This window comes from Xenopus tropicalis, chromosome 3 (assembly GCF_000004195.4).
Source record: "Xenopus tropicalis strain Nigerian chromosome 3, UCB_Xtro_10.0, whole genome shotgun sequence".
NCBI lineage: Eukaryota > Metazoa > Chordata > Amphibia > Anura > Pipidae > Xenopus > Xenopus tropicalis.
In genome coordinates, this window is record NC_030679.2 from 86,163,244 (window position 1) to 86,183,469 (window position 20,226).

The following is a 20,226-nucleotide window of genomic DNA, read 5'->3' on the forward strand; positions in this document are numbered from 1 at the left end:
TTTATTAAAGTAGATTGTCATTTAGACCATGACAGATCAGATGAGTAAGGAAGGAGACGAAACAGTGTAGAACATTATGAAGAACAAAAATCAACCTAACAAAAACATCTTAACTTTTGCTGTAATATTTTACTTTACTATGTGTGTAGTAGAATTTTGGCACCTTGTATTATGCTTTTAAATAATCTCTGTTTCTGCTACATTGACAATGGGGCACCTGCAACACTAATACATCTTGACTAGCTCAAATGTTCAGACTGATACCTGTTTTCTTTGAAAATCTTCTGTTGCAGTGTGCATTGTTTTTTTAACTATAACATTTTCTTATAGTGCAGGTGAAGCAGATACATTTAGTAGTAAAATGGAAGCCCAGTGTAAAATTAGGGGTTCTAAACTGAACACGTTTGGAATTTTTGTTATTATTTATAGTTTGTTAGTACCTCTTAGTGATTTATGGCTTTCTGAAATACTAGGGACAAATTAATTCCCTAAGTACAAAATTTTATGAGCGTTAAACCTCCTATGATAGCATTCTGGGTATTCAGAGTGGCACCTACATCCTCAGCATAACACTTTTAGAACTACCTGTCTACTGGTATCGTACCCTGTTGGTGATCTGACTATACTTTCAATAAGTACATTATCATTATCCTTTAATTTCCATTATGCATTGCTTTACAGAGACTGCTCATGATTTGCAAAAGTCCCTGGCCCAGTGGAGCTTAAAATCTTGGGCTCCTTACATGTACACATACCATAGCCAATTTCAACAGCAGACCGTTAACTTGTTTATGGAGGGTTGGAGGAAAACAGAGTACCCAGTGAAAACCCGCACAGGGAGAACATACAAGCTTCATGCATATAGAGCATTTCTAAAATTTCAAACCATAATCACAGCTCTGCAAGGCTGCAATGATAACCACAGCATTACAATGCTCCGCACTTCTTCATTGCAAAGCAGTGCTTCTTTAAACATCATGATATGCTCAGGGAAGCTGCCTCATCCTTACAGATGCAGCAAAGCACCATAATACAGAAGGATTAAATTCACTTGGAGCAAATGTATAATATTATATATTTCATTGAGTTTTCACCCCTTCAACAGATGGTGCTCTGCCAGAATAGCTTACTGTGGTGTGTTTGCCAAAACAGCACAGTTGTCTTTACACAGTTATACTTCATTCGGGTGAAAACATGTGTTGATTAACTTCTCAATTTTCATATAAAATTCATATACATCAAGAAAGTTATTGACTTGATTTTCCACAAGTGAGTAGCCTTCGGCCCTTGGAGCAGTGGAAACACATTTTCTGGAGGGTGGTTTTGCATTTTACTACCTGGCAGACTCAGATACATTTGGGGTGCGAGTGGCAGTAAAATTATTCTTCTTACTGGGGACCTGTACAGTTCTTCATGGTTTGGCACCAGTGAAAGCATACCTAAATGGTACTGTGTATAGTTATTTACTTTGTAAATTCAGTGCTTCTTGCAGAAGGCCCTTATCTGTTTCAGCATGATAAAACCTCTTGTGCACAAAGCAAAGTTGCGATCATTGTATGCCACCTATTGCCTGTAAACTTGTAGTGTGGCATAGATCAAAAGGCGAACAGAAAATGTAGATTCTGTGACATCCTAACAATTGTACCTTTATGCTGGTGGCATTGATCTACAACTGACTGTGCTTAAAAAGTAAAAGGGGATGTTTGCTATTAACATCTGTACAATATAAAAGCTGTACACAAATCCTAATCCTAAATATATTCATATTAAATGGTGTATGTTTCTGCTTCTCATACCCTCTGTTTTGATCTCTTAAAAACAACTGCACTCATGGACCATCTGGCATATACCTAGGCAAAACATAATTCCCAAGCCCTTAAATGGCAAATGCGCACTATATATTAAAATGTGTCAAATCGTATAAATATATATCATGTTTATTACCTATAATTCTTTTTTAACAAAAGGGAAATATTAAAGTGACATTGTTTGATGTCAGGTTTCATTATGGCAGTTTTTCCATGCTGCTTCATAAAATGGATATCTCCCTGCTCAGAATTTCATACTTTTTTATATCTTGTCTTATTGCTTTTAGTTCTAAGAGATTGATTTGTCAGTTGATCATTCAATAACCATACTCAGAAAAACCATCAATGGTTGGCCTACACATAAATCTTTTCCACTATTGTTTAATCTTTTTTTATTGTATGTGTATTCATATGGTTTACGTTCTAAAGCAACAGTCAAGCTAATGCCCTCTCCAACTGAATGTTTTAGTGTGACTTACCGTATATACTCGAGTATAAGCCGAGTTTTTCAGCACTAAAAATGTGCAAATGTGCCCAAAAAGTAACCCTCGGCTTATACTTGAGTATATACTTAGTCACTGCTCCTTGCGCGCCGGTCCCCCCCCCCCGTGGACGTATGCGTAACCGCATTCGCACGCACGCCCGTTTGCTTGCCAAGTGCTTATCATGATATAGGGGTCGGGAGTACAAAGCTTACAAGGACAGTGAAGGAGCACTTGCGTGCATTTCTTTTTGCTTGCCGAGTGCTTATGATATAGGGGCTGAGAGTATAAAGCTTACAAGGACAGTGAAGGAGCACTTGCGTGCATTTACTTTTCCACACTAACAGGGACATGATACAAAAGAAAAAGTGTTTTTATTGAAAAAAATCTAATGTTTCAAGCACAACCAGTGCTCTTCCTCAGGGACAAACCAGCTGCGGCACTCTTTCTATTATATTTTGGACTTGTATAGGGTGTGCTTGGATATATTCGGCAACCCTTTGTTGTTCTTTAGTGTACTTTATCTGTCTCATAGCTATTGCTACGAGTCAAGAAACTAGCATGCCCTCGCATTATAGCGAAAGCACACTTCCTTATGAAGTCATTATTAAATGATTGGTAAGGGTATAAAAAAAGTTGATAGGCTAATCTGCCCTTTTTCATAGTGCCAAAACAAAGGTTTGGGGGGGGGGGGGGGATATACTTTGGCAATATATTCCTATTTTTCATCAGTTAAAAACCTCACTGGTTGGTTATGCAATATGCCTGGCTGTCATACCTGGTGGAGCCATGGCTTGGAAGAAAGAAACATGGCCTGGGTAGAACAGAGTTAGAGCCATAAGTTAAATCCTGTATTCGGTGCATCTCTAATGTAAACTAGGCAATTGTAGTAAAAAAGATAGCAAATAGCATAGGTATGAAAATAAAGACTGACAATCAAGCTTGATATTGGCAACACAGACTGATGGTATAGGCAGGGCCGCCATCAGAAATCACGGGGCCCCTCACAACAAGATTTTTGGGCCCCCCATCCTCCCAATGGCCCCTCCCCCAGTGACCCCTCCCATCAATACAAAGGACATACAGACATTGGTAGCCAGGGCCCTCCTAAAACATTGGTGGCCAGGGGTTACGTTTTGCATTGGTGCCAGGGCAGGTACCCCCTAAATCAATGCTGGTCAGCCCAGGACCCCCTAAAACATTGGTGCTCCCCCCAAATTACTCATACTATGGCCTGCCCTCTGCTGCTTCCTTCCGCATCCTTCGGCTCCCCCCCAGCGTCCTCCTGTTTCTTCCAAGGCCACCCAAGCATCCTCCTGCCCCCCCCCCAGCATCCTCCTGCTTCCCTCCAGGCCCCTCAAAGCATCCTCCTGCTCCCCCCCAAGCATCCTCCGGCTTCCCCCAGGGCACCCCCAGCATCCTCCGGCTCCCCCCAGCATCCTCCTGCTTCCCCCAGGGCCCCTCAAAGCATCCTACTGCTTCCCCCAGGGCCCCCCCCAGCATCCTCTGGCTTCCCCTAGCATCCTTCAGCTTACCCCCAGGGCCCCCAAGTATCCTTCAGCTTACCCCCAGGGCCCCCAAGTATCCTTCAGCTTACCCCCAGGGCCCCCAAGTATCCTTCAGCTTACCCCCAGGGCCCCCCAGTATCCTTCAGTTTACCCCCAGGGCCCCCCCAGTATCCTTCAGTTTACCCCCAGGGCCCCCCCAGTATCCTTCAGCTTACCCCCAGGGCCCCCAAGCACCTTACATTTCCTGGCACCCAGCTCCGGCGATGTCCTCCTCTATGTGCCGCGGCTCTCTGCTACTTCCGTGCTTTTATAAGGTTGCGCCCCGTGCGTGTGACGTCAGTTCGCACGGGCGCAACCTTATAAAAGCAAAGATGCGGCAGAGAGCCGCGGCACAGAGAGGAGGATAAAACGAAAGACGGGGCCCGGGCTTGAAGAAAGGGGGCCCGAAATAAGGAAACTCTAGCGTGGCCGGGCCCCCTTTAAAGCTCGGGCCTGGGATGATCGTACCCCCTGTGCCCCCCTGATGGCGGCCCTGGGTATAGGGATCATCTAAGTTACAACTTAGGTTCCCAAACTGTGGGTTTGGCCCCATCTTGAGGGGCCAGGTAAAATTAGAAGGGGGATCAGCCTGAAGGCCAGTTAGGTGAGACTTGGGGAGAAAGTGTATTTCCTCACACAGGTACACCTAAAAGCCCAGCTTAAAGGTCACATTTTTATGTGTTTAGAAAGGCCTTAAATAAATGTTGGATAAGGCATAGTCTGGGGCAAGGGTCCTCAGCTCTAGAAAACAAACAAACAAAATAAAAATGTAAAAATAGTGGAGGATGTCTGTACCACTTCTGGGGCTGCCCAGTGAGTTTTGGGGGAAATAAAAGGGTTTAATGTGGGCCAAGTAAGTAACATCAGTGGTAACATTGTTAAGATACTGTATATGTAAGAGGGAAAAATAAGTTTTCTTACCATTGGCACCTTTTTGTCAGCCTTTGGATATTGGACGAGTTCTGTCAGAGATGATAAAACTACAGTTAAGAAAATGGCTAGTCTTATTAATGTAATGTGTATGCTAAAGCTAAAAACTACTAGTTGAACTGGTTCCATGTATGGTTTATAGGGGAGCTGGTCATCATCTAATGGGTACTTATCATTCTTACTAAGTTACTGTGTATTTTACAGGCTGCAGATTCCCTGCTTATTATTGGCCTCAGTGCATGTTAGTTTTAGATGCTAGCCCAGACTGATTTATGAGAGATGTGGGGGTCTCCTGTACTGTAACTGCTCAAAAATGTAATCAACATACTTATTTGTATAATTTTCCAAGTATTTGATTGTGTGCTGATTTCTAAACCTTTTTGTTATCAAATCAGTAACTCCTTGGAACAAAAGCAATCTGTTTGCAGACCCACAGAGACCAATTATTGCCTCTTTTCCTCAGGGAAATTTTATTGCTGCACATGGCATTAAAAATCCCATGTCCTGAATTTTGTCATTTAAAATACCTTTGAGTAAAATTTTTGACCAAAACAAAAAAAAACAAAAAACCCTTAAATAACCGTGTTTATAAAGGGATGTTTGCTTTCCATACCCTAAAATGTAATATTTAATTCGTTTTTTTCTCTGCTTATTTTGAAGACTCAGGCAAACATGGTGATGATTTAAAAGCCAATGATTTCTGTACTGAAGTACATAGTTAAAGTGCATACTGTGAATTGTGCTTTTTGCATATTTTCTATCACAAATTAAAAGTATAGGTATGCTTTTGTTAGTGTAGTTTTTTTTTTTTTTACACAAAAGAGCAATAAGAGTACTGATGCCACCTTCTGGTAAACTGCCACTTCTTTTCACTGTACTCATTAAAATGCATATTTGCAGTTAGCCTTTTTGGAGCTTGTTTGTACATTCATATTTTTCAGGAACAAGCTTGAAATAATGGCTACTCTTTGAAAGCTTATTAGAATGATGTTATACAGCTGCAGTAGCTTGGCTCAACACATATCTTGAGGGTTAGTTCAAGGTTTCTTGAACACAAAGGCAACATAGACTTTCATTGTGATATATGATATATATGATGAAAGAAGGAGAATTATGTCAGCAGCATTTAAGATAAGACTGTAGGTGGGATAGATTGGAATTAGTAAACCAGTTAGTAGCAGGTTGGCAGTAGTCTAGTTAGAATAAGAGCATGCAGGAGCAAACTTTCTGTTAAAGTTGAAAGAAAGGGATGAATATAATTCATTTGGGCATTTTACTGCCAATAGATTAGCCACATGAATGCAAGCTAGAACACTATATCTATTCTGCAGAAAGCTTTACCATACCCTAGAAGCCCCAGAAGCTTCCTTTTTCGTTTAAGATAGCAGCTTCCATTTTAGTGTGGTCTCAGCAGCTTCCTGCTGCAGCTCTAGCCGTTGGTAGCTCTGATCACACATTCTGATGGGAGGGGGAGGGAGTTCTTATGCATTTTTGTGGGAGAGGGGAGGAGAGAACCGAGCAGACTCCAGCCCAGAAATGAAGGATTTTTCTGAGAGGAAATCTGATACTAAAGTACATGTGTACACAAATAAGACAAGACATCCTGTGTTTCTTTTAACAAGGACTCGGTGCAGCTTTTCAGTGAGTGCTTATAGCTGTATTTACATAAAGCTTACTTAGTTTTTACTTTTCTTTCTTTTTTTAATATGGCCAGAGAAGGAAAGAGAGGAGTCAAAGATCACCCCCAACCAAGTTGACAGGGGTAAGGAGTATGCCATTGATAAAGATAGGAAAAGGAGGAGTAGGAGGACCAGGCTTAGGCAGAAAAATGATCCGTTCAGTTTTTGTTAGGTTCAGTTTGAGGTCTCAATTAGAGATTGCTAGGAGGCAGTTAGAGATTTGAGTCTTCTTACATCTGTTACATCTGAAGGGGTCAAAAAGTAAATTTGAAAATGATCAGACTACAGATGATATTTAAAGCGGATGAGATCTCCCATAGACTGTATAGAGGGAGAACAACAGCAGTCGAAGTAAAGAGCCTTGCGGGTCCCCTACATTAGGTGGAACTGGAGATTAAGTTTTGTTTGCATAAGAGACAGTGAAGGATTGTTTAGAAAGGTAAGAGAGCCAGGATGCAGCTGATTACGGATACCAGTCAAATGCAGAATTGGCATAAGAAGGAAGTATCAAATGCAGCTGATAGGTCAAGGAAGAGTAGTATTGATAAGTGACCTTCAGCTTTAGCATCCTGAAGATCATTTGTAGCTCTGCGCAATGCAGTCTTAGGTCGAAATCCAGATTGCAGTGGGTCCAACAGATTAACAGCAAACATGGAGAAACTCGGGCATCCTTTAGTGGAAAATACAAGCCATACCATTGAGATTATGGCTAGTCTCGATGAGGATGGGGTGATGGAACACTATTATCAAAATCAGGTTTGAGTTGAAGTTTTAAATGGAATTAAAAAGTGGGACTGTGTTGCAATTACATTTATTTCATGCTGCCATATTATTTTTTTTACATGTGTAAACTACAAATGAATGAAGATTTTCATTCTGTGCATACATGACCTGGAACTGTAAATGATCTAATCACTTCAGTACTAAAAGTAATTCATTTGCTAATCCTTGTTATCCTCCCTAAAATATTTTAGCTGTTCCTAAAACATTCTACATAAATGGCGCACAGAGGCTATTAGCCCTAACACCCAGCTAGTATTAAAGACTCTAGCAACAAAAACACTAGTATATTTTTTTAGCTGCCACCAGAACCTCTTGGTCAAGCTTTATTCCACTCTGAGCCAATATGATTCTTACATTTGTTTTCAGTTGTTAATTTTCTGTGGGTTTTATCTTCTGTACACCCTTTAATAGGAGTTTGAATGGATTTTAAGCATGTCATATTACAGGTGAAAAGGGGGATTAAAAATAAATCAGTTGTGGTCACATAGATTCAGATAATTTCTAAGCCGACAAATAATCAGCTAATCAAACAGACAGACGGTGGCAAAACATACAGTTTAAAACATTAAAGTCTTACAATCTATTTACTGTAATCTTTGAATGCATGCAATGCCTTTGCAGTAAACAGAAATATTCAAAAGGTATGTCAAATGTATGCATATTAAACCCTTTTCATAATTGTAAAACACTGCATTCACCGCCTTGCAAGAAATTTGATCATGTTACCAAGACATTACGAATTATAATAGATTTTGGTATTTCTGCCTTTGGCTCTTTTGTTATCCTTGGATTAAATCTGTCTGTCATATTCCATACCCTTTTCTTTTTCAGAAATACTACAATCTAGTTTTGTTTTAGTTTCAGTGTGAACTGTACTTTAGATCAACGTTATGCTACATCTTTTTTATGAGAAATTGATTTGTAAGAGGCCTGTCTTCCACTTCCCCTATGCTAGAGCTGCATTTGTAAAATTTATTCTGTACAGGTATATCTCTATCTTCAGTGGATATAGGTGTTTGCTTTTAGCATTTATTTCAGTTTTAAACTATTATGTTGCCTTATGGCTAGCTAAGATTGTTTAACTATTAACAGAAGCCCCTGCATAAATCTCCATACCCAATTATCTAATAGGCGTTTGTTATTATTTTCCTTTGTTTGATGATATATATAGTTATGGGTAAATAATCTCTTCTTTAGCTGGGTTAGCACTATGAATGCACTGAACCCAGCTTTTTGTATTCGGCATATGCTAATTAGGATTTGGAAGGATTAAAAATCCACTTCCGGAAAGTTCTCCACTTCCGTGTTCATGTGGCGACATTTAACTCTTCCACGTGCTAAATAGCATATGCTAATTAGGATTCCGTTCAGCCAGGACCGTGGATTTAGCCGAATCCAAACCCTGCCGAAAAAAAGGCCTAATCCTGGGTTCGGTGCATGCCTAGTTAGTACATGTTGATGGAGTCATGGGACATTTCAGAAGTGAGCTAAAAACATTCTGGTGCAAAAAAATATGCTTACTCTCTTACACAGACCTTGTTAAATGTCCCATTGTTAGATTGAAAATCACTACCAATTTGCAATGGAGTGATGGACTAGCATAAAACTTTCCCTGTGTTGCTTTTTTTCCCCCAATCCCTGTATATTTATAAAGGTTCAACCTTTGGTAAGGGCCATAGTTTAACCCTAAACCTCACCCTAATTGACCTTGAAGCTAAGCTTCAGGTGTATCTCAGAGAGCAAATAACATTATCCCCAAATATAACCCTGGCCTTCATGCCAAGCCTGCCCGTCTGCTGCACCAGCCTCTCCCAGCAACCATTATTGTAGAAATGTTATGCTATTTATCTGTTCTCTGATTTGTCTCAGTGCTGTGTTGCAAAGCATCTGTTTTCCTTTTACTGTGTGGTCATGTTTGTTTGGTGGTAGTTGCATTTGAGAGCTCTCACAGGGTTGCTGCTGAAGAACCTCTCCTAGCTTTTAATCAGCCTTGAGTTGTCATTCCTTGGCTGTCACTGCTGCATTATGTGCTAATCGCTGCTCACTGATTAGTAAAGTGGCTGGAAATCATAGCTCTCTCTACGTTCAAATAATCAACTACATCCGTGATGGGCACAGATAGAATGTATAAACTTTAATCAAGGGCACAAGAAATAAACTGAACTTTTTGTACCTTAGTCTGCATATCCCTCTGGCATCCCAGAGAATCTGTTTACCAACATTACTGCTAATACATATGTATGAATGTGGGAGTTGGTGTATATTATGCAGTATTTTTTTTAATCACATAAAATTGAGCTTTAGTATAAATCACCTTAAGAAAAATCATATATTTGCAACTTGAACAGTGTGGACTTGTCCCTGAGGATTTTACTAGGGGAATATAATGCCTTACAGAAAATAGCTGTTCTTAAATCTTTTAGTTTTATCCACTGTAAAAGTAGATGTTTTTTATTTTTTAAAAAAATCTGGATTCTGTAATATATGGAAAGACATTTTTACCTCCTCACTATGCTTAGTTGCAGACAGTGTAATAAAGTATTGATCTTACTGAATATGTCTTGATTATTTGTTGTACACTTACACATACACATACAAAGATGGGTTTGCACAAGGATGTAGTAGATTCAGTATATTTAATGAATAACCATTCAATTCTCAATACAGTCAATGCAAAAGTCTAACTATATTGTAAAAATGTAAAAAACTAAAATTCATATAGGAATATTCCAAATTTCGGTCCAGGGAGGATGATGTTGAGATACATAGTGGAGAGAGTTGATGTCATTTCCAGGGGGAATGAAAAAAAATGTTAACTATATATTCCATATAGGAAGAACTTTACTACGTATAAGCGGCACCACAGAACAAGCTGAGTCAAGTTTGTTGAGTTGTATATCCAGTCTGCTTAGAGGTTCTATAGACTTCTTAATATGATAACCATTTTATTATAATCCAGCCCTCATACTAGTTGAATGTCAGATATGCAGGCCTCTATAGAAAACTCTTTATTTACCATTCTAATGATCGGATTGGACCCATGTCCAGGCTAATAGGCTACTTTAATGGGCTTATTTATCAGTTTTCAAGTTTGTGAATTCGAGTTTGCTTTTCTACATTGAATAAACTTGCATATCGAATTCTCACTTATTTATTAATGTGGTAAATTCATTTAAATAAAAACACTTCTTGAATTTAAAACTACTTGAATTGAAAATATGACTTGAGTTTGCCTATAACATCTTCCATTGAGTTTTTTGCACTCGGAATTGTGAAAAAAAATTCAAACTCGAACGTTGATAAATCACCCCCTAAAAGTAGTGGAATGCAAGACAAATTAATATATTGAGAAACAAAAATGAGAATTGCCAGCTGCTAAGGACTGTTGGGTCTAAGTAGTAATCCTGAAGGCTGCTGCAATAAGCATGGTAAGTACAGGTATAGGATCCATTATCCATTAACCTGTTATCCAGAAAGTTCAGAATTATGGAAAGGCCATCTCCCATAGACTCAGTTTTAAATAAATGATTCTAATTTTTAGAAATTATTTCCTTTTTCTCTGTAATAATAAAACAGTACCTTGTACTTGATCCAAACTAAGATATAATTAATCTTTATTGAATGTAAAACAATCCTATTGGGTTTATTTAATGTTTAAATGATTTTTTAGTAGACTTAAAGCCTGGAGATCCAAACCACGGAAAAACTGCAGGTCCCGAGCATTCTGGTAACAGGTCCCATACCTGTACAACAAATTAAACTATTGTGAGTGTTTAACCTGAGAGAATGGTTCTGTACATTGGGATTTGTATTGCTGGAATGAACTGAGATTCCTTTTTGTTTGGAAAATGACATGCTTGAGTTTGTTACAGTAATTAAATCAAGCTTTTAAGGTCCTGCTTACTTAAGTGGAAATATTCTTTGTAGATGAGCTGTCAAATGGAGCTAAAGATTTTTTAGTTAAACTTAATTTTTTTTTTTTTTAAGTGTGTTATTCCATTTTATTCCCATCTTTAAATCCACTTTCATTAGATTATGAGAGGCACTTAAATCATTGTCAGGAAAAATGGGACCATCAGATGCACTTAGTTTGTTTACTGAGATATTACATATATCGGTGGTGGGCAATCCTTCATTCTGGAATGAAGGATTGTTTTATAGCCCCGTGCTGTAAAATTTGACACTCTGTTTAAATACTGTTAAGCATTAAAGCAGTAAATACTGATATTTTAGTTTCCTGTAGTTTATTTGTCATACTGATTTTTCTTTGCATGGGTTGTACTGATGCTTGCATTTTATCAATGTCTATACATTTAACAAAGGGGCTGACTTCTACCTGCAACTTGCTTGCTTTGGGGGTTAAAGCCCCCAAATGGTTACTCTTTTATTGGCTCCACTGGGATCTCCTGATCATCTTATTGGATCTGCTGGGATCACCTTAGCCCTTTGTTAAATGTATATTGAAGCAGTAGAATTCTGAATGAATCAGATAAAAATGAGTGTAGGACTGGCCAGACCGGGGACTTTGATGTAGTTGGCCACCTTGAAGTAGATTGCAATATATGGATAACCAGTCCCTGTTTTGCTTAAAGGGGTGGCCATATCTCGGTAGCGTAATGCACAGAATGTCTTAAAGGAGAAGGAAAGGCATTTTGGCATTTTATTGCCAATAGATACGTCACAGTAGTGCAAGCTAGAATTCTATATTTAATCTGTAAAAATCTCTACCATACCTGAGTAAACAGCCCTAGAATCTCCCCCTGTTTGTTTAAGGTAGCAGCTGCCATTATCATATCTCCTAACATTTGGAAAATGAAAAAAGGAACAAAAAGAAATGACACATGCAGCATGGCAAATTTTTTTTGACCATGCCCATTTTTGAAACCACACCCCCTAAATACCACTCCCATTTTACTACATTTGGAAGGTTATTTAAAATTTGAACACATTTCTGGGGGTTTTGGGGTCGTTTTATGCGTTATTACAGTTTTGCTTATGCAGGTAAAATTGCCCTTTAAGCTGCGAGTCTCAGTTCCCCGAAGAGACCTGTTGAGCTTATTGGTTACAATTGTATCTAAGTGCAGGTGAAGCTTGTTAAGTTTCTGGGCTGGTTTCATTTGTGGGGTTTAGCTCTACTTTAACTGTGGTATTACATATCACTTCTTATATATCGTCTGTGGATGGTAGAGCATGATCTTTTTTGTGACTGTTTTGTGATGAGGAGATGTACTGTGTAAAGATTTCCATTTGGGAAAGGAATATTTCCTTGGCCCAAACAAGCTGAAGAACCTGAACATTGTAAGATTGCTTAAATGGAATCTGTCATGATTTTTATTGTGTACTTTTTATTTGTAAATTACAATGTTTACATAGCAAATAATTACCTCTACCATTTAAAATTGTATTCTAGAACCAACAAATGTATTTTTTATAGTTGTAATATTGGTGTGTAGGCAGCCATCTCAGTCCAATGAGTCTGAGCTTTCAGAAGGAGCCAGTGCTATGCAATAGAACTGCTTTCAGATGACCTGTTGTTTCTCCTACTGCCATATAACTGAAGGAGTCCCAAGCCTGACTTGGATTTCTTACTATTGAGTGCTATTCCTATATCTACCACTTTTATTAATAAAGGTGTCAGGGAGCTGCTATCTTGCTACCTTAGGCTGATCGTCTGCTGGGGGGTAAAGGGAGGGAGGCAATATCACTCCAACTTGCAGCTCAGCACTAAAGTGTGACTAAGGTTTATCAGAGCACAAGTCACATGGCCATGGCACACTGGGAAATGAAGATCATGGCTAGGCCCATGTGAAATTTTAAAATTAAATATAAAAAAAAAGTCAGTTTGCACTTTTGAAAAATGGATTTCAATGTAGGATTCTACTGGGAAAACTCTATTAACTGATGTGTTTTGAAACAAGCATGTTTTCCCGTGACAATATTTCTTTAAGAAAAAAGGCTTTTTTGAGATAATGAAAATCTGTGTTTTCAGGTGGATTCTGCCTAGTTGGACTCTGATCAGTATGTCCAAATGAGTTTATCACTTTTAACATTTTTTGTTTATGCTCGGACACATTTATGCCAGGTTTTATAGAGATTGTCCCCTGCCCCAGAGTTTATAATCTAAGGTTTTTAGCACCTCCACACACAGAACATGAGAACTAATTTAACCAACCTGGGTGACTTGCAGTATTGGAGAAAATTGCAGTACCTTGAGGAAACATGCAGACATAGGGAGAACATGAAAGAATGTGTCCAAGTTAAAATCAAAATCAGGACCCTGTCACTTCAGTCAGCAGTGCTAACCACTGAGAAATGTGTGTTCATTTAGTGGACCCATTCATACCTGTACGTAGTTGCATGAAACCTGGATAGATGCAGCTGACCACAAAAATGCTAGATAGGATCCAGTGGTTTGCACTCTTAAACATTATTGTGCAATGCATAATTAAAATGCAAATATATTTTTACATTACAACAAGAAGCCACTGCTGGTTTCTACTTTACACAGTAGTTGTTTTTATTCCTCCATGTGCATTTTGCTAATGCTGTGAATGGATAGTGAGGCCACATCTTTAATTACAGAACCTAACACAGCTAATGCTCTCTGCATTTAACAGCCCTTGTAGCTTTCAAAGTGACCTCCTGAATTACATTATAAATGAAAGAGCTATGTATGCATTTGTTCTGCACTGAGATGTCAGTTCACAGCAAAATATGCACAATGGAACTATTTAATTGGCTTTAATATTAACTTACTTCCTTTTTCTGAGGGTGTGGCTGTCCCCAAACACTCATTAGTAGTTCTATGTTGAGCTGTCAGATATGGAAGTCAGAGGGCGTAGGATGAAATATTGATTACATATTTGTTGGGGTTAGGAAAAGAAGAGCACAAGTCAAGTAAAGAGTTGTCTTTTTAATCATTGTTCAATCTCTTAATTCAGAGTCATACCCTGTGGGCATAATTAAAAGTATTAAAAAGGCTTACTTCTCAAAGTACTTCCATTCCCTCTTGCATTGATTTGTAAAACTGTCACTCTACAGAGCTATGTGGAACATTCACCTATCTAAAACCTTTTCTATTATTTATCGATTGCTTGTATATACTGTACATTTTATTTGCAGAAAACTAAGTAAACCTATTCTACACATAGTGGTTTTATTGTGAATTGGCACCTCATTACATTTTTTTGGGAATGCACCCATTCTATTAACTATGTAGTAGCCTTCACCTCTTTTTTCTGACAAATGCCATTACAGTATATGTCTGATTAGATAAAGAGGGGCTCTTAAGAGAGAAATGTTTGTTTAGACAAATGAGGCCTTGATCCTGTCAGCTGTTAGCAGTTCTGTCATGTTTTTTGCAGTAACAGGCGCGAATGTACAAATGTTGATATGTGTTAGTGAGGCCTAATACCTGCCCCAAAACACTTTTCCAATATAAGGAAACAGGAAATATTATTGTAGTGGGCCAAAGGATAGAAGAACTGTGTATGTACCCCACAACCTATATATTTGGCTTGTGGATACACAGTTAGAAAAAAACATTATGTGTATATTGTGAGTATTTGCACAAGTGGCAGAAATAGTTATTACTTTTTCAAACTGAACCAAGAACACCTGGGATAATTTCAGCAAATATTGCTTGTATTTTTCAGCAGGGTTTTCAAACATACTTTACACCTTCACAACCTGCTTTTGACAGTGCCTTGGCTATTAATCTAAAACAATAAAAAGGTTTTCACTTAACTTTTTGTAAGCATATAGTATGCTTCATAATTCCTGTGCAGACAGCTCACAGATTGATAAATCCCTTTTTCCAGGAAGTGACTCATTGGAGGTCATTTATAAATACTGGACACATTTACACTTGGGCAGTAACTCATGGCAACCAATCAGATGATTGCTTTCATTTTTCAACTTGCAGCTAGTTTGAAAAATCTAACCACTGATTGGTTGCTATAGGTTACTGATCAATCAATCACACAATGCACACCTACTAAACACAAAAAGTCAGCAAATGGTATGTTTAACATATAATGCTCTTTATATGGTAAATATTCACAAAACAGTAAAAACAAGGTTTTCTCAATCCACACGTGTCTACATTTTGTCAAACTGGTGGTATGTATATTATGCATTGTAATTGTTTTTACTGTTTTGTGAATATTTACCATATAAAAAGCATTATATGTTAAACTAACCATTTGCTGCCGTCTTGTGGTTAGTAGGTGTGCATTGAGTAATTGATTGATTTGTATTAATATTCTGTTTGCCCCTATGTGGGCTTGGGAAACAGATTCTCATTTGCACCCTTTTTCTCTTTTTCAGCACCTGCACAGTCTCCCCAATCTGCCCTACTGAACAAAGCCAGCTCCTGTTATTCTTGTACTATTCTATTTTGTCTTATGTAGCACATAACTGTTCTCAAGGGTTTTTTCACTTGTTTTGTCACATATCCCTCACCCCAGCCAGCAAGTTACGCAGCACTTTACATTGATTTATACCAAACAGGTAGCTTAAAATAATTTAACAAACAAGGCTTACAGAATAAAAATTGAATCATGGGACCCTGCTCACAAGAGCTTACAGTCTAAAAGGATCTGTTAAGGGTCCTGCAAAGGTGACAGAATTTGGGATATTCATTCAGGGGTATCCCACAATACCCAGAAATGTTCTGACCTACTTCTTTGTTATAGGTTGTGACTAGTCTTTTGCCTCTGCCTTATTTATCTGAGGTTTATGACCCCTCTTCCAATGTGTTGCAGATAATGGACTTCTTCTGGGGTATCAGTTAAGGCTAATGTGCGACGTAGCAAATTAGACGCCCGTCAGATATTAGATGGTGGTAAGGCCTTTGCATCGCTTCGGCTCTCCAAAATTGTGTGAAGGCATTTCAGAGCAGTTAGTCGCCTGTGCCGAGATCTATCACGGGCAACTAAATCACTTTGTAGAACATTAGCCAAACCCAGCCTCTCTGATGGAATTTATCACTGCCTGTATGTATGCAGATGGGTTTCCCAGTCAATGCAAAGAAGATAATGGCATATTCTAGATATTCAGAGGCATATTTGCTAAGGGCACACAGAGCATATTGTCAGCCTGCAGATAAACACAGACTGACAATCTTCCCCTATGCTTAAATTTTTTTTTCTAGTTGTGCCTGGGCAGATTCAGTGATTCCGGAGTGAACTAGAAGATAAAAAAACAAAAGGGGTTGATGGTTAGCCTGCGCTTATCTGCAGGCTGACAATACACCTGTGTGGCCTTGCCTTAAAGGACAAGGAAAGGCTAAGTCACTTGGGGGTGCCAAAATGTTAGGCACCCCCAAGTGACTTTAATCACTTACCTTGTACCCCGGGCTGGTGCCCCTGTTAGGATAAAACAGCACCAGCCCGAGGCACCTGTAGTGAGCGCTTCCTGCTTCGTTTTGCCGGGACCTCGGGACCAGCGCATGCGCAGTACAGTGGAAAGCCGACTTCTCTGTTAAAGTTCGTCTTTTTCACTCTACTGCGCATGCGAAGCAGGAAGCGCTGCAGCTACCCTGGGCTGGTGTTGTTCTCTCTTAACAGGGGCACCAGCCCGGGGTAAAAGGTTGGCGATTTAAGTCAGTTGGGGGTGCCTAACATTTTGGCACCCCAAGTGACTTTGCCTTTCCTTGTCCTTTAAGGGAGAAATTTGTTTTTTTGTTTTATTAATTTATTTATTTTGCCCTGCCATTAGTATGGTCAAGCGTAGCTAACTTCTTATTTAGTTCATCCACCCTAGGTATAGGGTGGTAGGGTAGGAATACCGCATTTTGTTTGTTGAAACCATTGCAAAAGTGCAATGAGCAATCGGGCTTTGGAATGATAACAGTCAGGCTAGACCCGGAATCATTTTTTGATTCCTCAATTATGCCCAGGTCTAACCTTTTGCTTACGTTCTCTAAAATAGGCTGTTTACAGACTTTTGAAACTCAGTAGGGTTTGAGATGGACCTGTGGCTGCCAAGTCGGCAGTTTACATAGGCCTAAATATGCCCACTTGTGTTCAAAGTTTTTTGTAATGTAAAATTACTCATTTTAAATTAGTTAGCTTGTTATAGATTGCAGAATTAGCTTGATTTTGCTGCACTTTCAATTTCATGGTACCAGTTGGGTAATTTTTCTGTCAATTTCCATATTCACTAACGAGAACAGATAAGCCGTTGAAGCAACTGTTCTGCTGTGAGATTAAAAACACTGCTGAATAGATTTCATGTGATTAGCTTATATAATGGGAAATCCCTGATCAAATGAAGGCATAAAACACCTGTTTACTTAAGAGAATTCAGCGGTATTATTTTCTTATTGCTGAAAGATGCAAAGTGTTCGTTTACTCTTCTTTTGCACATTTTTTTTCTCCAAAGAGATTTTTTTAGCAGGTCCAGAAAGATTGTGACATAGTGACTTTTCTGAAATTGGTTTTTATTAAAGCCTGCAGGATGCTCTCTTTCTGGCAATGACTTTGATTAAGCACTGTATTAGGGTCACCTCTTGGAATAACAGCAATTCCAAATCCCTGGCTGTGTTTGAAAAGAAATGTGATTAAAGTCTTGGCTGTTTTCCTGAAATGGCTAATGTCTGTCGTGGGTTGAGTTACCATTTTGTACTCTGGCAGTAGTTATCCTACCCTTTCTTCTGCCTCCATGCTGTGTTGCTCTGTTAATATGATCAAGTTTCCCCAGTGCATGGAATTTTACTTTCATGAGTACAGAGCTGGGGGGGGGGGGGGGGGGGGTGATGATTCTGTTATAAGCTTCATGCTTTCAGAATCTTTTACCTATATCACATTAGTGTTCTGCATGGATGAGAATACAGGGGACAAGTATGAATATAGAAGCAGAATCTGCAATGAACTACTGCTATACCAGATATCTTTTATTGCCCTTGATAATTCAACTTTCACTTTTATTGATTGTGAGAATGTGTATCATAGAGAGGATGATAAAGTACTTCAGTTGTATATAGCAATGGTAGTACAAGCCACATATGACCATATAAAAGCTCGGTGCAAAAGTTTAATTACAGGCAATGTTGGAACTAGGGATGGGCAGAAGAGGCATCTGCCTGGGGCGCAGCAGTGAAGGGGCCCTAGGACCCTGGGCATGTCTCTTTCCTGCCTCTTTTGCCTGCATCAGCAGCTGGTACTCTGGCTGCATGAGCAGCTGCAAGTGCCCAGGTGGGCAGTGGAGGGGACAAAAGCAGTGGTGATGAGTGTCAAGGAGGGAACATTGGGCAGTGGTGGAGGAGAGAAAGAAATTGTGGGGAAAAAGGTGAGCCTGGGGGCTTGCCTTGGGTGCCCATTTGTGTAGGCTTTGTTCTGATTAAAGTTATGTTAGAATATTAAATTAAATCAGGAGAAACATTTTTTTTTTCACTGAATTAAATTTAAGCTATTGTGTATAATATGCAGTCCAACCAAAACTGAATTTACACACCTTGTCTTATGTGTCATGTCACAGATACCAAAGGATCAAGAGTTAATGGGCCAGCAATGTGAAAAATGTGAAAATATGAAAAATAGAAATATGGCCCTTGCTTTAAATATGGTAGGATCATTCTAAAGCACATTTCTTCTGAACCAGGTTTCAAATAGGTGATTAGAGTCAGGGGGATGATATATAACTACTCTAAAAGAATAGCTCCTAAATTGTAGTCTGAAACATTATAAAGACTGACTTAAGTTGGGGATTTATTTTCTCAGTGGGTTATTGCATATGGACATCAAAGTATAGAGCTTTTGTTCTTTAGATTGTTGAACACATGCATGTTTATATGTGGTGTCTTGTCTACAGATGTTGCAGCAAAACTCATCTGCTAATCGACAACGATCCCTCTGATATATCAAATGCTGTCTGACTTTTAGGAGAAATCAAACGTGACCCATGTTCATATAATACATCATGTGGACACAAAAAGGAAAGGTTACTCTCTCAGATGGTCAGAATTGCGAGATCAAAAATCCAGCAATTTCATTGTAACCATAAGATGTGAGAATAATCATTTTTAGGCAAGAACCATTCAAAACATATATTGTTAGATATAGATCTTATATAGAAAATAGAAAAATTGTTATCTTTCTGTTAGGAGTTGCATTTAAAAGCTAAACTTTGTAAATATTCAGTATTCTTAAATAAATAAGTATATGATGCTTTCATTTCCACCTATTGACCTTAAAACTTTCTGTATTGCTTTATGCAATTCACTTGTCACATCAGATATATCTGAGATAATATGTTTTGCAATTAAAAGTATTTTTTGGCTTTTTTTTATTTGAAGAGCAAATGAAAGTAAGATTGGGAATCAAATGTTTCTTCAAACACATGCTGAAATGAAATTCTATTTGTGTCTTTATGAAGTACTTTCTCTACATGATGGAGACAAATTGACATATATTATACAGATGGATCAAAATAACTTTATATAGACCAATAACTTTCTGCTTTTGGGGTAAATCCTAAGAGTGACTTGTAACTAGAAACCCATAGCAACAACAGCTAGCCACCTGATTGTGTAAGTAGACCAGACCTCTCTAGCCACCTTCTAAGATAAACCTTTTAGAATGTGCATAAGCCCATCATAAATAATGTTTTTCTTATTAAATTTTGTAAGGCGGTGAGGGATATAAAACCCTTGAAGCCAATATCAGGGTCCTAAGCCTCTAGTTGAAAAGAACAGCAGTGAAGGTTAGGGTGGAAAACATTTTCATTCAACTGAAACCTAAGAGGAGCTTTGAAAACCCCAAAATTAAAAGAACATAGCATTTTTTTTGCGGAGAAAACAGTGCTGGCCCTGGCAATTTACTGGGGGGGGCTACTAAAATGTTGGCACCCCAGAGAGTAAGTTTGAAAAATCACTGTGGGAGGAGAGAGGATTCTTTTCCTTCAGAAAAAAGGAAGAGAGAAAAAAAATAATCATTATAATTTATTTTTTGCTGTAGGAGTTCTAAAGTTTAATAAATGACAAGAAGAGGGGACA

At 38.6% G+C, this 20,226-nt stretch overlaps 1 protein-coding gene across 5 annotated transcripts in view; it reads left to right on the top strand.

Moving 5' to 3' along the window:
- Window positions 1–20,226, top strand: part of exoc4 (exocyst complex component 4) — a 238,876-nt gene that overhangs the window by 63,252 nt on the left and 155,398 nt on the right. Inside the window, exon 10 of one of the 5 annotated variants that reach the window (XM_012960052.3) lies at window positions 19,044–19,516. The exons of the other annotated variants lie outside the window; for them this stretch is intronic. Coding sequence (XP_012815506.2) covers window positions 19,044–19,069 — 26 coding nt within the window. The 3' untranslated portion in view covers window positions 19,070–19,516. Of the gene's footprint in view, window positions 1–19,043; window positions 19,517–20,226 lie in introns of those variants that run through there. 5 annotated transcript variants of the gene reach the window in all.